The sequence below is a fragment of the Lissotriton vulgaris genome, chromosome 8 (assembly GCF_964263255.1).
Source record: "Lissotriton vulgaris chromosome 8, aLisVul1.2, whole genome shotgun sequence".
NCBI classification, from domain to species: Eukaryota; Metazoa; Chordata; class Amphibia; order Caudata; family Salamandridae; genus Lissotriton; species Lissotriton vulgaris.
The window spans coordinates 334,449,706-334,468,189 of record NC_141696.1 but is presented as its reverse complement, the minus strand read 5'-3'; the positions used below and the strand labels follow the sequence as shown (position 1 = coordinate 334,468,189).

Below are 18,484 nucleotides of genomic sequence, written 5' to 3'. Positions count from 1 at the left end.
TCATTTTGATTCTTCCTTCTTTCTCTTTCTTGCTATCCTATTTCTTTTATCTCTTCCAATTACAAATTTATCTTACGTATGTTATATGCCTGATTGTTTATTTTACTTTACTTAAATTAAATACGTTTTATTATGGCCTTTGTTTTGTATCTGAAAAACCTTAATAAAAATGTCTTAAAATTTTTTTTTTAAATGACAATGTCTGAAAAGACAGCGAAGTGTTTGTTGATCATTGCTGTAGGAAGTGAAAAAATAAACACGCCAACAGACCCTTCAGGCTGTAATGGGCCAGTGCTGCTTCTAAAACTCCTCAAATGAAACAAGATCAGGTTTCCTCTCATTCATGTCAAAAGCAATCTGAATGACTTTATGCATCGGCAAAGCCAAGAAGCCAGGTTTAATATGAAAACCCAAATAAAACGCATGTATTCACAAAATGCTGTCAAACATGATTTCCAGACATTTCACAGCGGGACACACTATAGACGCTGGTGTTAGACTTGCGGCGATTGCTGTTTTTTTTAATTTTCACAGCGGGGGGGGGGGGGATTTAGGGGGGGGGGGATTTGGGGGTGGGAACCTCCCCCGTTTAGCCCTCCCCACTGCGATAACAGGTATTTCACCACCTATACCGAAACGTCTGTCTGCACAATTAAGGCAGACCAAAGACCACATATTGTTTAGAAAGATAACATTTGCCAGATGTTGCCAATGCGGAGAAAATGTAGTAGTGATGATTGTTGTCTATGTAGGAATTATATAGCAGATAAGCAAGATGCGATTTAAACTGCTGTCAACAAATGAAAGCTAGACAGTTTAAGAAAACAGATTATACCTGCTTACAGGCATGTTTCTTTTAATATAAATTTTAAAAATAACATTTTCACGTATAAAAATGTTTTCCAGGATCCTGTGTAGGGGCGCAAATATTCTTGTTTACGCAAAATCAAAGAAAATCTCATGAAAACATAGCGTGCATTTGTGCGCAATTGGTAAAAACTTACAGGCTGGAGGTACGAGAGTATATAAAAGAAGAAGAGGTTGTCCAGGAAGTACAAAAAGGCTGGAACGGACCACTTCATGAATATTAATACATCCTTTCTTGAAGAACACTTAAATTCGTTATATGACCGTCCATCTAAAAGAAAATGTGTAAAAAAGAAAGTTACAAGATTACTTTGTAAATATTTGGTATTGAAACGTAGTTTTATTATATATTTGCATTAATGTAATGAGGCAGCAATATATATATATATGTATATAGCGCCTTCAATGGTTCACAGACTACATTACTGTTCGGCCCTATATGAAATTAGTTTCCTCTGAGGCAGTGAAAGTGCAATGATGTTTGAAGTGGCTGAAGGCGCTATAAACTGTGCAATTAAGAACTGGAGTGGCGAAAATCTAGGTTGGATGCAGTTCAGCGCATTATGGGAACTGTGGTTTCAGCAAGAAAGAGGGAATGTGAAAATTAAATAGTTTTGATGGCAACTATGGGTTAATACGGTTTCATCCCTGCTTGCAGGGATAATTTCTGGTTGATATTGAGATATATATATATATATATATATATACACACACACACATACACACACACACACCTAATTACAGTAAAAGCTATTTCAAAAAACTTGAAGATTACACCGCTGAACAGTTGGACGCATTCAAATCAATACACATAGTTTGAAACAAAAGCACAGGTGCACCAAACAACAAAACTCTATTGTATTGTATTGTATTGTATTGTATTTATTTTTGTATAGCGCATATTTCACCGTTCGGTCTCAGAGCGCTTGCGGAGTCTAAAAGTTAGAGAGAACAGGAGCTGTATACAGATTAAAATAGCCAGGTTTTAAGATTCTTGCGGAATGTTTTGTGGTTAGGGTCAGTTCTGATAGACAATGGTAAAGAGTTCCAAGTGGTGGGGCCTGTTTTGGAGAAGCTTCTGTCCCCATTTCTGACAGTCCTAACCTTTGGGATATTAAAAGATGTTTATTTGATGAGCGAAGAGTCCTTCCCGGGCAGTATCCCTGAAGATTTCTCTGAAGGTACTTAGGACCCTGTCCGTTTATGGATTTGTGCACTAGGCAGCAGATCTTAAATTTGATGCGCTTTCTTATAGGAAGCCAATGGAGAGTTCTGAGGCATGGAGCTGAAGGGGTGCGGGGAGTGAGGTCAAGGATCAGCCTTGCGGCGGAATTTTGCAGGGTCTGAAGTTTAGTTAGAAGACCTTCGTTCACATCAGCCAGTAGTGCGTTTCCATAATCGAGGCGACTGATTATGAGGCCCTGGATAAGGGGTTTCCGGGAAGCGAGTGGGATCCACTTGAAGATTTTTCTTAGGCTTCTCATTTGCCCTATGCTGGTGTGAACCACTTTGTTTATGTGTTGGGACAGGGTCAGTTTATCATCAATGATGATTCCCTGCTGAATTTTTTGGAGCTGGGCAAGGGCCTAGGGATGACGGCCACCACTCTTCTGACCAGATTTTATTTGCCTTGCCAAATAGTAAGATTTCCGTTTTCGTGGTATTTAGCATTAAGTAGTTGGTCGTCATCCATTCTTGAATGGAGATCATGCATTGTTGAAATCGCATTTTGGCGTCTAAGTGGTTAGATCCTAGGGTTATCAGGATCTGGTTATCGTCGGCGTAAGATACCGTCTCAAAGCCATGTGCTTTGATTACTTTAGCCAGAGGCGATAGATATATATTAAATAACGTTGGACTTAAGATAGAGCCCTGAGGGACTCCTTTATCGTTGTCCACGTAGGATGACGAGAATGGGCCGATTTTGACCCTTGACCGCCTCCCTGTCAGATAGCTTTGGATCCATTTGTGCGCTTGACCCTCGACACCAATCTCCGCTAGCCGCTTTAATAGAACACTATGGGAGATGGTGTCGAAGGCCGCCGACAGGTCAAGTAAAATCAGGATGGCCGATTGCTTGGCGTCCAGGGACAGCCGGATGTTATCCACAACCTCCAAGAGAGCGGTCTCGGTGCTGTGGCAGGCTCTAAAGCCCGATTGGGTGGTATCCAGTAACATGTTGTCCTCTAGGTGTTTAGTTAGTTGGGTGTTGATTAATGATTCCATTATTTTGCCAAGGAATGGCAAAAGAGAGATAGGACGGTAATTTAATGGTTGTTCTGGGTCAGCATTGCTCTTTTTTAAGATGGGTCTTACTGCGGCTTCTTTCCAGGACACCGGAAAGATAGCTTGGGCTATAGATAGGTTAAGGATTGCCGTTAATTCTGTCATCATAGCAGGAGCTATTTTTGTCAGGATCTGGGCCGATGCGGGATCACTGGGGGAACCTGATTTTACTATCTTTAATTTGTCAGCGACTTCTCCCACCGTGACAGTATGGAATTCAAGAAGGGGTTTAGGCAAGGATGTTGCTTCCAGGGTAGGCAGATTAGGTGGACATATGCGATTGTCCTTGGTGTTGAGGGATTCAGTCTCGCTAGGAAATGCCTTGTGAATTATATCAATTTTGTCCTTGAAATAAGTGGAGAGCCTGTGGGCCCATTCTTGGGACTTGATGGTAGGTGGTTGGCAGGAGGAAGGATTAGAGAATTCCTTTACTATGGAATAAAGTTCTTTATGTGAGTTACCAGCCCGTTCAATTCTGGTACCTAGGTAAGCTTTTTTTGCTGTGGCTATATGTATGTATTCTTTATGTGCAGATTTGTACAGCTGTTTGTCTAGAGGCTCTTTTGTTTTCCTCCATTTGCGCTCAGTACGCCTCATAGCCTGTTTCATTGATTTAAGGTCTGGTGTAAACCAAGGGGATCTTGTATTTGGGCATTTTGATTGTTGTAGTGGGGCAATATGATCCAGGGCCGTCTTGATTGCTATGTCTAGGTCCTTTACTACCTTGTCTGGGACAGAGTTAAAGGTTATGGGGGGAGGCGTAAAAACGATAGCAAAGGAGTCTGAATTGATTTTATTCCAGGGTCTACTCATTTTTACCTTTTTTGAGTGGTTAGGTTTTGTTGGATAGACTTGGATGTTGAATTTAATTATCATGTGGTCGGACCATAGGATTGGGTAGAGCTCGATAATTTGAACTGCCTGTGAGTTGGTGCAGAGGAAATCTAAGGTGTGACCGGCCTTGTGGGTCGGGCCTGTTTCTAGTAGCATCAGGTCCATTGCCTTAATAGTGTCCATTAGTTCAGAGGTGTAAGAGTCCTGCTGTAGTTCTATGTGATAGTTAAAATCTCCTATTAAGAGGAAGTTTTTACATGCTAGGACATGAGGGGCCAGGATTTCCAGTAGTTGGGTCGCAAAGTGGGTTCTATTTTCTGGTGGCCTGTAGATGAGCGCTCCTTTCCAGGATTCTCTGTCATTTAGGCCGAGGGAGAATATGAGAAATTCACCCCATTCAGTGATCTGTGTGTCAATGGCTAGAAGTTTTATAGGTGATTTGTAGACTATTGCTTTACCTCCTCCTCTTTTAGCCGTTCTATCTAATCTTAAAATACTGTATCCTGTGAGTATAGCAGTGGCTAAATCCGGGCAGGACGTTTCTTGGAGCCAGGTCTCCGTAATAAAAAAGAGATCTGGTGATTCCTGATCTAGTAGGGCCCATATTTCAAGGGCGTGCTTAGGGAGGGAGCGCACATTTCCATATAGACACTTAAGAGGGCAGGAGGAAGCTAGCAATGTGTGTGGAGGAAGATCTCCGCTGTTATTGGGGTGCAGGGAGGTATTAAGGGAAAGTAACTCTGAGCGAGAATATTTAGTAATGGCCATTAAAATTTATTTTCCTTTTAATATATATATTTATTTTCGTATTTTTATATCGAAATGGAGGGGACCTGGCAGCAGTCTGGCGGCGGTCTGGCGCGGATGGGCGCAGACGGGCTTGTCTTAGGCGAGTCTTCGGCGTGCTGAGGACGTGCCCGCTGCGCTCCCGCGCCGTCGATCTTATTGAGCTACTGAGGGCCCGTCTAATTGGCGCAGGTTGCACGGAGGAAGTCGCAGTCACTTCCGGTGTGCACTCGATTAGTCTTCCCTCCCCAACAAGCTGACAGAGTCAGTGGTGGACCGGGGAAGCGAGGGGAACAATGGATTGTGAAATGCGGCGGTCTAACAATTTAAAAGTAAGCACACAATATTTAAAATATGTCACCAAGTATTTAAAAGCAGGATATAGCGCAGCACGCCTCTCTTACTAGTTTATCAGCCAGAGAGTGCGGTCGAGCTGCAGTCTTTTGCAGTGCTGGGCCCCTAATTAGCGCAGGATGGACGGAGGAAGTCGCAGTCACTTCCGGTGTGCACTCGAATAGTCTTCCCTCCACAACAAGCTGACAGAGTCAGTGGTGGACCGGGGAAGCGAGGGGAACAATGGATTGTGAAATGCGGCGATCTAACAATTTAAAAGTAAGCACACAATATTTAAAATATGTCACCAAGTATTTAAAAGCAGGATATAGCGCAGCACGCCTCTCTTACTAGTTTATCAGTAGGGGAAGTTATGAAGTCCACATCCAGAGAAGAAAGTTCTTCACTTTTTTCTTTTTATTCTATTTTCACTTTACGTAGATAAAAAACAGAGTCCAGTTCTAATGACTCGACACACAGTACAGCTGACACGTTTCGTCCTAGTATAAGACTTCTTCAGGGCACTAGGTGATGGTGGAGTCAAATACTTCCATGAACTGAAAAAGTCATAGGAATTTCTGCTAGTAAGCTGTTTCTCGTCCGGAAAGTTATTATACCAAGAATTTTGGTGCCGTCTGTTTAAAAAGGCCACGACCAAGTAATAAATATAAAACGCAACCCACACCAACAGATAGGATTTGCGATGGTGTTCAGAATAGATCTTGTAGGAATTTATGTTCAGTTTATCACGAGAAGGTCTAAAAATAAGCGAGATGTCAGTATTTTATGAGGGATAAACTTTTACAGAAAAGGACGCAGCAAGACCTATAATACATCCAAGCAGAGGGGATGTCCCATCGTCAAACAGCAGCAAAAGAAAACCGCGCCTGCCCGGTTTATATATATATATCACGCTGGACCCGCGGCTGCTATTCACCAAAAATCTGGCTCTCCCATTAGATAGATGCAGTAAGGATGTGGAGCATTGGAAGGCTCTTCCGCTATCTATGCCCGGGCGTGCCGTCCTCTTTAAGATGATGGCCTTGCCCCGGTTTTTATATTCCTTGCAGAATTCGATTGACCCGGTGCCGGCCTCCTATTTTAAAGAGATAGAAACTCTCCAGAGGCGGCTTTTATGGGATGGTAGGCCCCGAATTGCGTTTGCCAAGCTAACTCTCCCGTGTTACGATGGCGGGATTGGTCTCCCAGACTTGCAGAGATATTATTGGGCCTCGCAGTTAGCAGCAGTAAGCCATATTGTTTATGGTCCCTCCAGGACCTCGGGATTTGCCATGGACCAACGACAGTCGCCGGGAGGAAGGATAGACAGAGCTTTAGGCAAAATCCGGGAAGTTCGCCTTAACCGGCCCGACTGCGCATGCGGTACAAGTGTGGCACGTAGCTAATAGAAGTCTAGTGTGGGAGGGTAGACTAACACTGGCTACCCCCCCTGTTGAATTCCAAAAAGCTGGGTGGCCTTTGGAAAACCAAGGGGTTCGATAAATGGGACACTATTGGTATCACTCATATAAAGGAAGTCTGGGGGAAGGACGGAGTGCTGACATTCGAGTCTCTACAGGAAGCATAAAGATTACATAATGAGCGGTTTCGGTACCTACAGGTGCAACACGCCCTTGATACACATATACCTAGAGGCTCAGTTCTTACAGAGTCATCACCTCTGGAGGACCGCGTGCTAGACGGGCATATCGCCGAGAGTACGGTCTCTTTGATATATAGGAAGCTAGTCAACAATATGGAGAGTCACCTGGGCCACATTAGAGACCAATGGTGTAAGGACGGGCTGGAACTGGATGACGAAGACTGGGTGGAAGCGATTTCCTCTCCTAAAGTCGTTGCAATTCAGATGAGGCTTCGGCTCGTACAGTTGAAGATACTGCATAGATCTTATATCACAGGCCCGAGATTGGCAAGAATGAGACAGGGAGAGAGTGTGAGTGCAGGAGAGACTGTGGAGAATCTGGCACCTTGATTCATATCCTATGGCATTGTGTGGCGATACAGACGTATTTGGTAAAGATTCACGATGTATTGAGGGAGGTCTTGGGGGTGGAGATACTGCCGGAAGCCCAAAGGTGTTTATTGAATGTGTGGGAGCCCACGGATCTGAATGTGTATCAGAAGTAGTGGGTCACTTTGGCATATATGGTCGCCAAGTGGAACATTGCCCAACTATGGGGGGCCAGCCAACCGCCTGAGTCTCCCAGTGGACGGTGGACCTTGACTGGTGAATGTTCAGGGAAAAGTCGGTGTTCATAGCCAGGGGATGCCCGAGGAAATGGGAGAAGGTGTGGGGAGCATGGAATACTCACCGGGGAGAAATGTGTCCACCATTGCAGAGTTTGGAAGTGCAAGAATTCCTATGACCCATACGATATGTCGTATTAATCTTCTGTATCTGGCCGGAGGAATTGTGTGTAGCGTAATGTATGATATCACCCGATATTTTTATTTTATTTTTGTATTGTCCATTCACTAATAAAAAGAGTTTTAAAAAAAATGGTCTGGTGTTCGCTGGCTGCTTGAGGTCATTGGGGGTGGCGGTCTGGATGTTGAAATTGCAGTGGATTTTGGTGATATTGCTGTAGAGGTATTGTGAGAGGATGTCGCAGAGATCCTGGGAGGGGTGGATGGTTTTCTCGGAGGCTGTGGAGTTTGGGAATTCTTTGACTATTTTGAAGAGTTCCTTTGTGTGGTTAGCTGCGGAGTCGATGTGGGTGGTGATGGCGCCTTCTTGGCTTCTTTGATGTGCCGGTAATAGTTGTTGAGGTCTGTTTCGTGAGCTGAACTGTCAGCTGGGTTCTTGGTGACACACCAGCGTTTCTCCAGTTGGTGGCAATTGTGCTTGGCGGTCCTGAGTTTTGGGGTGTACCAGCTGGCCTGTTCGCAGGTCTTACTGGATTTTGTAGGTTTCAGTGGGGAAGCGGTCAGTGATCCTGGTGGCAAAGTTCTGGACAGTCTGGTTGAGGACTGTTGAGGCCTTGGTTTGGGAGGTGGTGAGGGCCTGTGACCACTGAGTTCCGGTTACCCAGCGGCAGCTACGTAGGGAGGAGATATGATGCCTTCTGATGGTGTGATGGGGGTCGGTGAGGTGAAGTGTATGATGGTGTGGTTGATCCAGGTGAGTTCTGTGACGTGGCTGAATTTGATTCAGTTGCTGGAAGCGAATATGGTGTCAGTTGCGTGTCCGGCTTTGTGCATGGGCTCGGTGGCCAGTTGGGAAAGGCCGATGTTATTCAGATTCTCCAGGAGGGTGGGGGAGTTAGCATCGTTGGGTCGTCTATGTGGAAGTTGAGGTACCAGAGTAGGATGTATTGCTGAGAGTTCTTGCTAGGAGGGCGATGAGGTTAGCAATGGAGTCACAAAATGCTTAGGGCCCTGGGGGTCTGTAGGCAAGGGTGACTCTTATGGTGGTCTTCAGTGTCAGTTGGTAGTAGGAAGTTGAGGTGTTCCATGAGGTTGCCGTTGGTGATGGTGATGGTGCATTCAATGGTTCCCTGGAAGAGGATGGAGATACCTCTGCTTTGCTTATAGGCGCGGTCTCAGTTTATCATCTTGTAGCCTTCAGGAGAGGCAGTGGTCATGTCTTGGTTCAAAGGGGGGTTGAGCTACGTTTTGGTGATGAAGGCAAGGTCTGTGGAGTGGGTGGTGATGGTTTTCCAGATTTCCCTGGTGTGTTTGCAGAGTGAGGGGGCATTGAGCAGGATACAGTAGAGAGGTTGCGGAGAGTTCTTGGTCTTGCTGGTAGAAGTGGATAGGATCTTAGAAGTGTGTGTCCAGGAGAAGTGGCAGTGTCGGCTTGTGAATGGTCCTTTAGTGGATCGTGGGGAGGATGAGGAGACGCAGCTGTTTCGGCATCAAGGGTCCAGGAGTTCCTTGGCGGTATACCATCAGGTATCAGGAGGGCCAGGAGTTCTGCCACTGGACGTTGTCCAACCGGTGGTGCGTTGGTGGAGAGTCTGCTGCATGGCCGTGTGGTGGTCTCCATTGGAGGCCTAGTTATGTGGTCTTAGTGATCCTGGGTGCCCTGGGCAGGGACCTGGAACAGACAGTGCAGGGACAGCAGGCAGTGCAGGTACATGGACAGCAGGCAGTGCAGGGACAGCGGGAAATACGGGAGGTAGTCCTACTCCCAGTAGTTAAGGCAGTTTGCAGTTGTGGTCTGCAGGGTAGAAGGTCAAGGAAGTCCTGTGATGCGGGAGCTGGCACCCTCTAAAAAGGCCCGGCGGTGGAAACAGTGGGAAAAAATGAGGTAGTCCTTCTCCCAGGAGTTAAGGCTGTTGGGAGTTGTGGTCTGCAGGGTGGAGGGTCAAGGAAGTCCGGTGATGCAGGAGGGGGCGCCCTGTAAATAGGGCCGGCGGAATAACTGAGGTAGTCCTTGCTGCAGGGAGTTGTGGCCTGCTGAGTGGAGGGTTAAGGAAGTCCCCAGGACAATATGGGCCAAATCTGAACATGACTAGAGGTGGAAGATCCTTAACTCTGTTCAAAATTAATGGGCCACCCAGCCAACACTCAGCTGTGCCAAATATATTCACATTTGCTCATGTGGTTCTAGTAGCTTTCTGAAAGTCTGCCATCAAGTAGCTCCTTTCAGACATTATGGTATTATTTTTATATTGAATTAAGCACACAGCACTTTCCACATAGCCTCCGAGTGTCAACAATACTTTTTCTTTTTCATATAGATTAAATGTTCACCAGTTACTAACAACATTCATACAGATTAGATGTTGTGCAAATACTGCAACATTAAGTAAAATCAAAGATTATGGTAAATTGAGCCAAATCAACATTTTCCCAATGAAACAAAATTATTTTTTGTTCCAAAGCCAACTAAACAGATTTACAGCCTATACAGTTTCAGCACACCATAATGCTCTTGCCCCTATTTATTCTAAGAGCTACCTTTATGCATGACCAACATACTTCTCCCTACTAGCTCTAAAATCAGCAGAACACCCGTTTAGAAAATCAAAAATGGTTTTGCACCTAAAACACAAAGAGCAACATGCGATTTTAAGAAGAGAATATCAATATTAGAGTAATATAGAATTGTGCCTTCCATTTTCTAAGAAAAATGTGTTCCCTTCAACAAAAGTAGGCACGCAAACCTGACAAATGTATCATGTTTTCGAGGTAACACTTACCTCTTATGATAACACAAACTGCCAGAGCCAAACAAATGATAAGCTTAACAGCCTCGGCACATACATTGACTGTGGCTGGAAGATAGTCATACTTGTTCTCTGTGAAATAGAGCATGTTATATCATAAATAAATGTGGATGGAAAAACTTAAAACGTTAATTAAATACATTTTTGTTCGAGCACAGCCACATCACCAACAAAATAAACAAACAAAATAAACAAAAAACGTTATCTAGTACATTACAAATCATATGTTAAGACACACTTTTACCGATTAATTTATCATAACAAACTGAAAGCTTTTACATTTTTTTTATTGTTATTGACAATGTCAAACATGGTCAAGAACAATCTAACCAAATTAATAGACGAGTACATTAGGTGAGGGGTTACCCCGCCCCCCGCCCCCTCCCAACATTAAAGCACATTACAATCACATTTCAAATGTGTAGGCTGGAGAGTAAAAAAAAAACAAAAAAAAACATGATTATGTAATCACCAGAGTACAAGCAATATGGTAAACAAAAATATCAACACAGATATCCAAAGAAAGACCAATCCGAAGCTTTACCGTAATCGTAATCAAAGCCGGTCCTAGGATGCTTGTTTTCCGGTCCTAGGAGGACCTGGCCTGGCATTTTTACCTGTCAGCCCATGAAGAAGTGTGCGCTGCGCATGAAACGCGTCAGCAATTTTGACATTTATCCCTGATGTTTGTTTTTCACGATGCTGCGTCAGCTCTCCCCAATTAAACCACTGCAAACTCATCCTTTGCTGTGTGGCTTCTACTAAGGGGACAACTCTCTATTGTTTATGTGATGCGGCCAGTCCTGCAGCGGTGGAAGCCCCACCATACTCCGTGGCCCGTGTGCTGGCGCCAACCGTCGTCGGCATAGGAAGCAGAGGGCACGGGGAGGAGAGTCAGATGGTGTCGCTGCCCCGATGGAAACCTTCATCAACCCACTTGGGACTTTACTACTACTAATTGGTGTATTATCGGCAAGTCTCCACTGTGAAAACCTCAGCAGGCACTACAGTTACCATCACGCAGTGTCACTGTCTCCGCCCACATGGGCGTGTACTATCTTTAACCACTTGGATGCTAATGACAAGGGTAACTTGTCATGCACTGCCCATTCATTTCAATGGAAATCTCATTATATAGCCTTCTAAGCCTTAGCGTCCAAGTGGTTAAATACAGGTGCCCTGAACTTGCCTGCCGTTTTCACCAGTCAGCCGATGAAGAAGTGCGCGCTGCGCACAAAACACGTTGGCATTTTGACATTTACCCTGATGTTTGTTTTTCACGATGCAGCGTCAGCTCTCCCCAATTAAACCACTGAAAACTCACCATCTGTTGTGTGGCTTCTACTAAGGGGACAACTCTCTGTTTATATATATATATATATATATATATATATATATATATAACATATTTAAACTTTACAGAAACAGTCACTGGGTGATGTCATCAGTGATGTCATATGAGATGTCAGTGATGTCATCAGTGATATCACTGAGCATGTCATGAATGGTGTAATATGTGAAGTCATCAGCAGTGCATTGTGGGGGTTTAAGTTATAATAGCTGAACTAACTAGAACAGCCGAATTTCTCTGGTTTTGTACGAGTGAAATGTCCAATAACTATAACATTCCTGAAACCTATATTTTTTTCAGTGAGTTTCAAAAGGTTTTTTAAATGCTAATTTCTAACTAGAACGACCTTGAAACCTATGGTTTTCTCAGTGAATTTCAAAAGGTTTTGTAAATGTCAATTTCCAACTATAACGACCCAGACAGAGACATATGTTTTTTTTGTGAAAGATATATATACTTATACATTCACACATACATTCACACATACACTATAACTTCAATCTGACCCGCTTAAAATACTTGAGAGCCCCAAGACTGTTTGCAGAGATGCCCAACAAACGCAGACCAGAAGTAGAGCTTGAAAGAGAGGTGAAGCCCCCCTCCCTCCGACCCCCCCCCCCCCCCCGTTATAAGGAAAAGTAATTAGCTGTATTGCCCGTTGAGCCAATCTGTAACCCTAAATAAAACTGCAGATGGCGCCTTCTAATTGTTTAATGAAAGAATTAGAGACATGTAAGGGAATTGTGCAAAATAAATATAAGAATTTGGGTAAAACATTCATTTTATTAACATGACACTGACCAATGATGCTGATCGGTGACTTATTCCAGCATTTTTGGTTCTTTATAACAGGTTGTAAGAGAGGCTCACACTTTAGCTGAACAATTTTTCCACCTGTGATGCAAGTTGAACATCTAGGTATGTAGCAGATAAGGTAACCCCAGGTATCAAAGTTTCCGGCCGGAAAGTTAAGGAGAACTTAGCTAAGTTTAGAGTAGATCACCATGTAGGCAGTAATATGAAGTTCTCATCCGCTGGTAATGATAGGCTGAATGTAATCATTCAGATACAGGAAAGACAAATATGGCTCCATATATACAGCAAATAAAATAAGAGGATAGCAGATACCTCTACCGGGTGTGGCTATAAATCCGAAAAGGAGTGGATAATATCCCCACATAAGCCAATTGAACACTGGGGCTCCTTTATAAAGCCTGCACTCATTTGCAAAAGCTCCGAATCAAGCTGTAAGCAGCCATTGTTATTCACACTCCCACACCACATGATCAAATGCTTTCTCTGTGTCTACTAATGTAATACCCATGTTACAACCAGATTTATCTGCCACATCGAAAGCAGTGACCACGGTGTTAACATGACAAGTAGTGTCCCACCCTGTAAAAAAGCCACGCTGCTGGTGAGATACTAACCCGGACTTGAGGAGAGCAAGTCGGGCTGACAGAACCTTTGCAAATATTTTTGCATCCGGGTTCAAAAGAGATATAGGAACTAACTTCCTCCGGTAGCTTACGTTCCTTTAAAAAAAAGTATAGCTTGATTTTCTTTTAAATTAAAAGAAAGTTAAAAAGATAGTTTTTCAGAACAATGCATGGATTACATTTACAATAAAACAGTGGTACTCCTAACATGACTAGTCTATAATAAAATCACAAACAGATTCACCGTAAACACATATGATAAAAAAAGTTAAAAAGATCCATTATAATCATTACATTTGTCATAAAACATAGATATCATAAGTCGTCCTACCATCAACTCAGCTTTGATCTCAAAATAGTTAGGATCGCCTGCCATTCATTCAAAGCCCAAAGGTATGAAGCCAGTGTATGACAAACCACTGTTGGATTTTTTTTTAAAAATGCCCGATGACACAGTCTAAAATCATACTTGCGCAAAAGCAGAACAATACATTTTTTCCTTTGTTAAGAGTAAAAGGCGTAAACAAATAAGAAATTTAAATCAGACTGTATTGACACACAGTCGAAGGGACATACACAAAGATCACTCAAAGAAAGAGTATTTATAGGGCAGTCACACATCATTGGAATGTAATTTAGACGGAATCTTGTTAAGATGAAGCAATGCTGCAAATTCTGTAAAAAAAAAAAATAAATAAGACTGGGCCCCTTGATATGGGGGAGGCACCTGATACAGACCAACAGTGGCTTTGTTCTTATTTGCCTCCCATCTATTAGCAGCAGCCCTTGCTAGAAACGTTTCCTTGAGCCTCACTTTTGTAAATGACAAGCACGAGGAAGGAGACTCAAATAATTCCAAAAGTAGTAACTCCTCAAGAATGCTCTTTACATATTACAACCAGGGGGATCTTTAGTACAAGATCAAGGTTTAAACAATCCCTCAATACAGTTAGGTTCAAAATAACAGTCTCCCTCCTCTATATCAAGAGCCGAAGTAGAATTGGTGTAAACCTAATAGTATCTGTAATGTATGGTAAACCCAGCTCCCTGTAGCATATAAAGTTGAAACAACTTTGGGGCAAAGCTAAGAGCCTTTTACATGCATCCTCAGCTCGCTGGAGAGATTAGAGATCCACCATACCCCAGACTGCAGCACCAAATAGCGATAGAGATGGGTTTGGCTGCATATGTCCAAAATCGCAGGCATAGGTTTAGACCCAAATTTCTTTGTAAAGTAAATAAAATTGCCCCTAAGCTTTTTTGTAACACCAGCGCTCTATTAGAGGCCATATTATTCCAAGAGAACTTACTGTCAGAGTATCTCCAAGTAGGAAAACATTTCAGCCACCTCAACCCTTCAATTCAATGTGAGAAGCCGGGGATTTCTTTGGGTGGGACCCAAAGATAGATACACAAGTCTTAAATTCATTCACATGGAGATACAAGTTTTTCATGAAGGCAATATATTCCTCTATGAGTCTCTGCACTGCTGGACCAGTTCTGGGAATCAGCACTGCATCATCTGCATAGAGAGGGGACAGGATTCAATATACGGTAAGTCTCTGGAGCTCCCCGCTAAAACAACCTCAACTCTGTTAGTGTAAAGTGAAACCAGAAATGATGCGAGGACGCACACTTGTCCGATGCCCTGTTCGAGGTCAAAGAACTTAGTGCACTCACCATTCCTGCCATAAGAAACTAGTGGTCCCCTGGGAATACACCGGTCTTAAGAAGGTAATAAATGGGGACATCAACTTCCAACTCCTCAATAACAACCCACTATTTGGAATGGAAAACAGTCGAACGTGGCTGTTAAATCCATGAAGATTTTTCCTACTAAGCTCCCGTCTATTTAGCTATTACCATGCTCAGACTAAGACACTGGTCAATAGTCTCTTTGCCCTTTCTGAAGCCATACTTAGTTTTAGCTAAAATATAATCTTCCTCTGCCCACCCCTCCAGTCTGAATAGTAGCATGTGCCCCTTATGAGTTTGTCCATGCTATCAATCAATGACATGGGTCTGTAACTTTGGGGATTCAACGTATACCCCTTTATTAGTCATATTCCAAGAGCAGGGCATTTCCCCGCAAGCCCCAATATATTGAATAACTTTAATTAAAAGAGGAACAATAATCTCCTTGAAGGTTTTATCAAATTCTAACAGTATTGCATAGTCCCCTGCCGCTTAGCCAGGGGGTAGCACAGATAAAGCTACAATAATTTCATTATGCATCTCATCAAGAATAGGCTAACTGCAGCCCTGAAGGTTTTTCCCAAACCCAGTCCTGTAAAACGATTCAGGCTGGCTATAAAGACTCTGATAGAAAACAGATTGCTCCGCAATTGCCTGTGAATATGTGTGTGTAGCAGACCATCATCACCTTTGATGGAAATGGATGAGAGTCTTGGATTTCGGGTCTGCAATTTTGTACGCCAACATGCGCCCAACTTACTCTCCATACTCCTATTGGAGAGCTTGGTTCCTATTGTAATTAGCCACAATCTTCTCTTTCAATGCCCTCCCCAATGTTGACCAATTTTCATAGAGAAATATAATTTCTGCTGATCTGTCCTCCTCTTTACAATTTCACATACATGTGAACTGCCGTGTGATACCCCAGATAAAAGTCTTAATTACATCCCAGACAAACGGGGGAGATGCAGAACCAGTATTGATTTGAACCAACTCGGACAAGGTTTTTGACATAGTAAGGATATACTCTGTATCTAAAAGTAGATAGCGAGGAAAAGAAAACGGGCGCCTCTGTTTTTTTACCGCCTGTAAATGGTAGTATAATACAGAATTATGATCCACAGTAACTCTGAGACATGCTTGCGGATTATAGTAAGCTACCACTAACAAAATCCAGATCAATCCTGGAATAGTGTTTATATGGAGTTGCTGTGCCACTGACTTGGCCTGCATGCATCAGCGAGTCAAGGAATTGCCCGGCTGGCAACAACCGAAGAAAACTGGTCTTGGGGATATGTGCACTCCGGGTCCAGCATACATGCCCTACTAAATATCTATGCACAAAAGGATATGCAGTTCCTATGTGTGTGTGGAGGTGGGGGGCGACAGGGAGTGGAGGGGAGGGAGGGTGGACAGCCAGCTGGGGAAGGAACAAATCTAGGGAAGGGAGTGCTCCAATAGGAGCAAGGGCCCTCACACACCCAAAGAGGTGCCTTCCTTCATCAAAGGGCAGCTCCTCGTCGGGCCGGCGCTGCAATGCCAGACGGGTCCCGCGGAGGCACTCTTTGCCGGAGATCTTTAATGATGTTAAACCGTATGGCCCTATTATGGTGAAGCAGTGGGGCACAAAAACAAGGTGAGTAGAGAGGTTTAGTGGCGTTTTAAAATTAGCTACAAGTATACAAAATGTCCTTTATCCACTGGACACTGGTGCTAGGTTACTCTTTTGTGTTCAGATATGTGCAATCCCCCCCACCAAAAAAACCCACAAAAAAAACACAATCTCGCACTGGATATCCACGCTATCCGTTGTGTCTCAGGGGCCTACACAACTCCTACTTAATCAAAAGTGGGATAGCTAAAGCCTTGCCAGGCACAGAGGAGAGGAAAAAAGACATCAGGGCCGTGGCCCTAAATGTTGAGTAGGCTGCCAAGGACTCTGCACAACCATGACCTGACAGACTGTATCAATTCCCCTCTCCACTGGACACGGCGCGTGTCCAGTAGAGAGGGGAATTGATACAGTCTGTCAGGTCACCCCCACTGATACAACCTCCCAGAGGCAAGTAGGAGGAGGACTAAGGAGCAGCAGCAGTGAGCCCTGGACCCATTGAGTAGGGATGAACCTTGAAAGAAGGAAGAATCCTACCTGTACAACCACACTACACCTTGGGGTCATAACCGGAGGCTCAGGCGGGACATGACCTACTCGAATAGCGCTCATACACTGACCAACCTATTTGACAGCGCTATTCCTGACTGAGCGCTGATTTCATCGCAGACATCTGCATCACCTTTATAGACATGGCACATTCTCCTTTTTCACCTGTGTTTCTACCGCTTATTCCTTTACTCTTATTACTCTTTATTTTCACCAATTCATATCATGTATCCTTATTCCCTGCTCCAGCCGAGATGATGACAACACTGTTTTTGATGAGTTCCACTGTTAACCTACTGTTTTTTTTACCATTTATTGAGTTTGTGTTTCCAGTGTTGTGTATATGTCCATTTGCATTCCGTTCAAGAATATTTTATCTCCCGTGCACCTACACTCACTTCAAGATGGCCACCATAGTGAGTCCGCTTTTTATTTATATTTTTATTTTTGTTTTTACCTTAACGTCACCTTTTTGGACATTTCCAATTATGGCATCCGATCATTTATTTTTCTCTCTTTTGAATTCACTCTGTTTTACTTTCAGTTTCTAATAGACTTGCACGCTGATCACTAGCGTGATCAGACCAAATACTTAATCTAGTGTGTGACAGTCCATCCTCAACGTTTGTTATCACTATACCAACACGCCCCTTTATTTAACGCGCACTTACGCATTCATGGTTAATCGCCCGAGCACGGCTGCGGCCATGAGCCTCCCGTTACACTGAGATCCTCCGGTAAGACTCATTTCACTCTATCGTTTAGGTCAGCTATTTACCTATGTACGCGGTCAAGACTAAATGATTAACTCGCGTATGACCCGAACGTAGTAGCCGACGAGTGAAACACTCTTGTACATGATGCCATGTTACCACTCGTGTTAGCGGGCGTATTAAGGCATGCCCGTGCACCCTCCAACTGAATCTTCAATCGTGTTCACCCTTTCACTAATCGGACTCCACCATAAGTACTTCTCTGGGCATATTTCTTTTGATTGAATATTTCTCCACACATCCACTCCGTTAACTTTGTTAACCCCGGTCACACTATGACGCTTTTGCACCTTTTCTTCCTAGGTAGCACCAGGGTACACATCCCTTTTTCTATCTGATAACCACCCGTTTACCATCACGGTGAATACACCATTTAATTTACATCCTCAGATGTATATTTCCCCAAGAATTTTATTATACGCTTGTGATTGAGCCCCCTTCCTGAACACATATGTTTTTGTTTCCAGATTGCGAAAAAGTCCCCTGAAGAAGGGCACGAGTCCCGAAATGCATAGGGACACACCTATTGCAATCAGATGAATTGGAATTCGGATCTATGAAAACATATCTCTAATGGATTAAGTCTTGATGACTGAAATTTGAGACTAATCAAATAAACCTTTTGTTGAATTTTGAAGAACATTTGTTGTTGTTTATATTGGAATCACACATAAGCTGAACATTTAGAGACACCGTCTCCCCCACGAGTGCCGCCTAGGACAAGTGTTGTCTGGTTCGGCACTTCACCTCATAGCTAAAGCCTT

The 18,484-nt window shown here is 43.5% G+C and overlaps 1 protein-coding gene across 2 annotated transcripts in view; it reads right to left on the bottom strand.

The window, feature by feature from the left end:
• SLC35A5 (solute carrier family 35 member A5) overlaps nucleotides 1–18,484 on the bottom strand; it is a 130,344-nt gene that overhangs the window by 58,334 nt on the left and 53,526 nt on the right. For both annotated transcript variants that reach the window (XM_086934099.1, XM_086934100.1), the window contains exons 4-5: nucleotides 10,275–10,373; nucleotides 1,005–1,138 (exon numbers count right to left, since the gene is read on the bottom strand). In XM_086934099.1, the coding sequence (XP_086790225.1) occupies nucleotides 1,005–1,138; nucleotides 10,275–10,373 (233 nt within the window). The remainder of the gene's footprint in view (nucleotides 1–1,004; nucleotides 1,139–10,274; nucleotides 10,374–18,484) is intronic.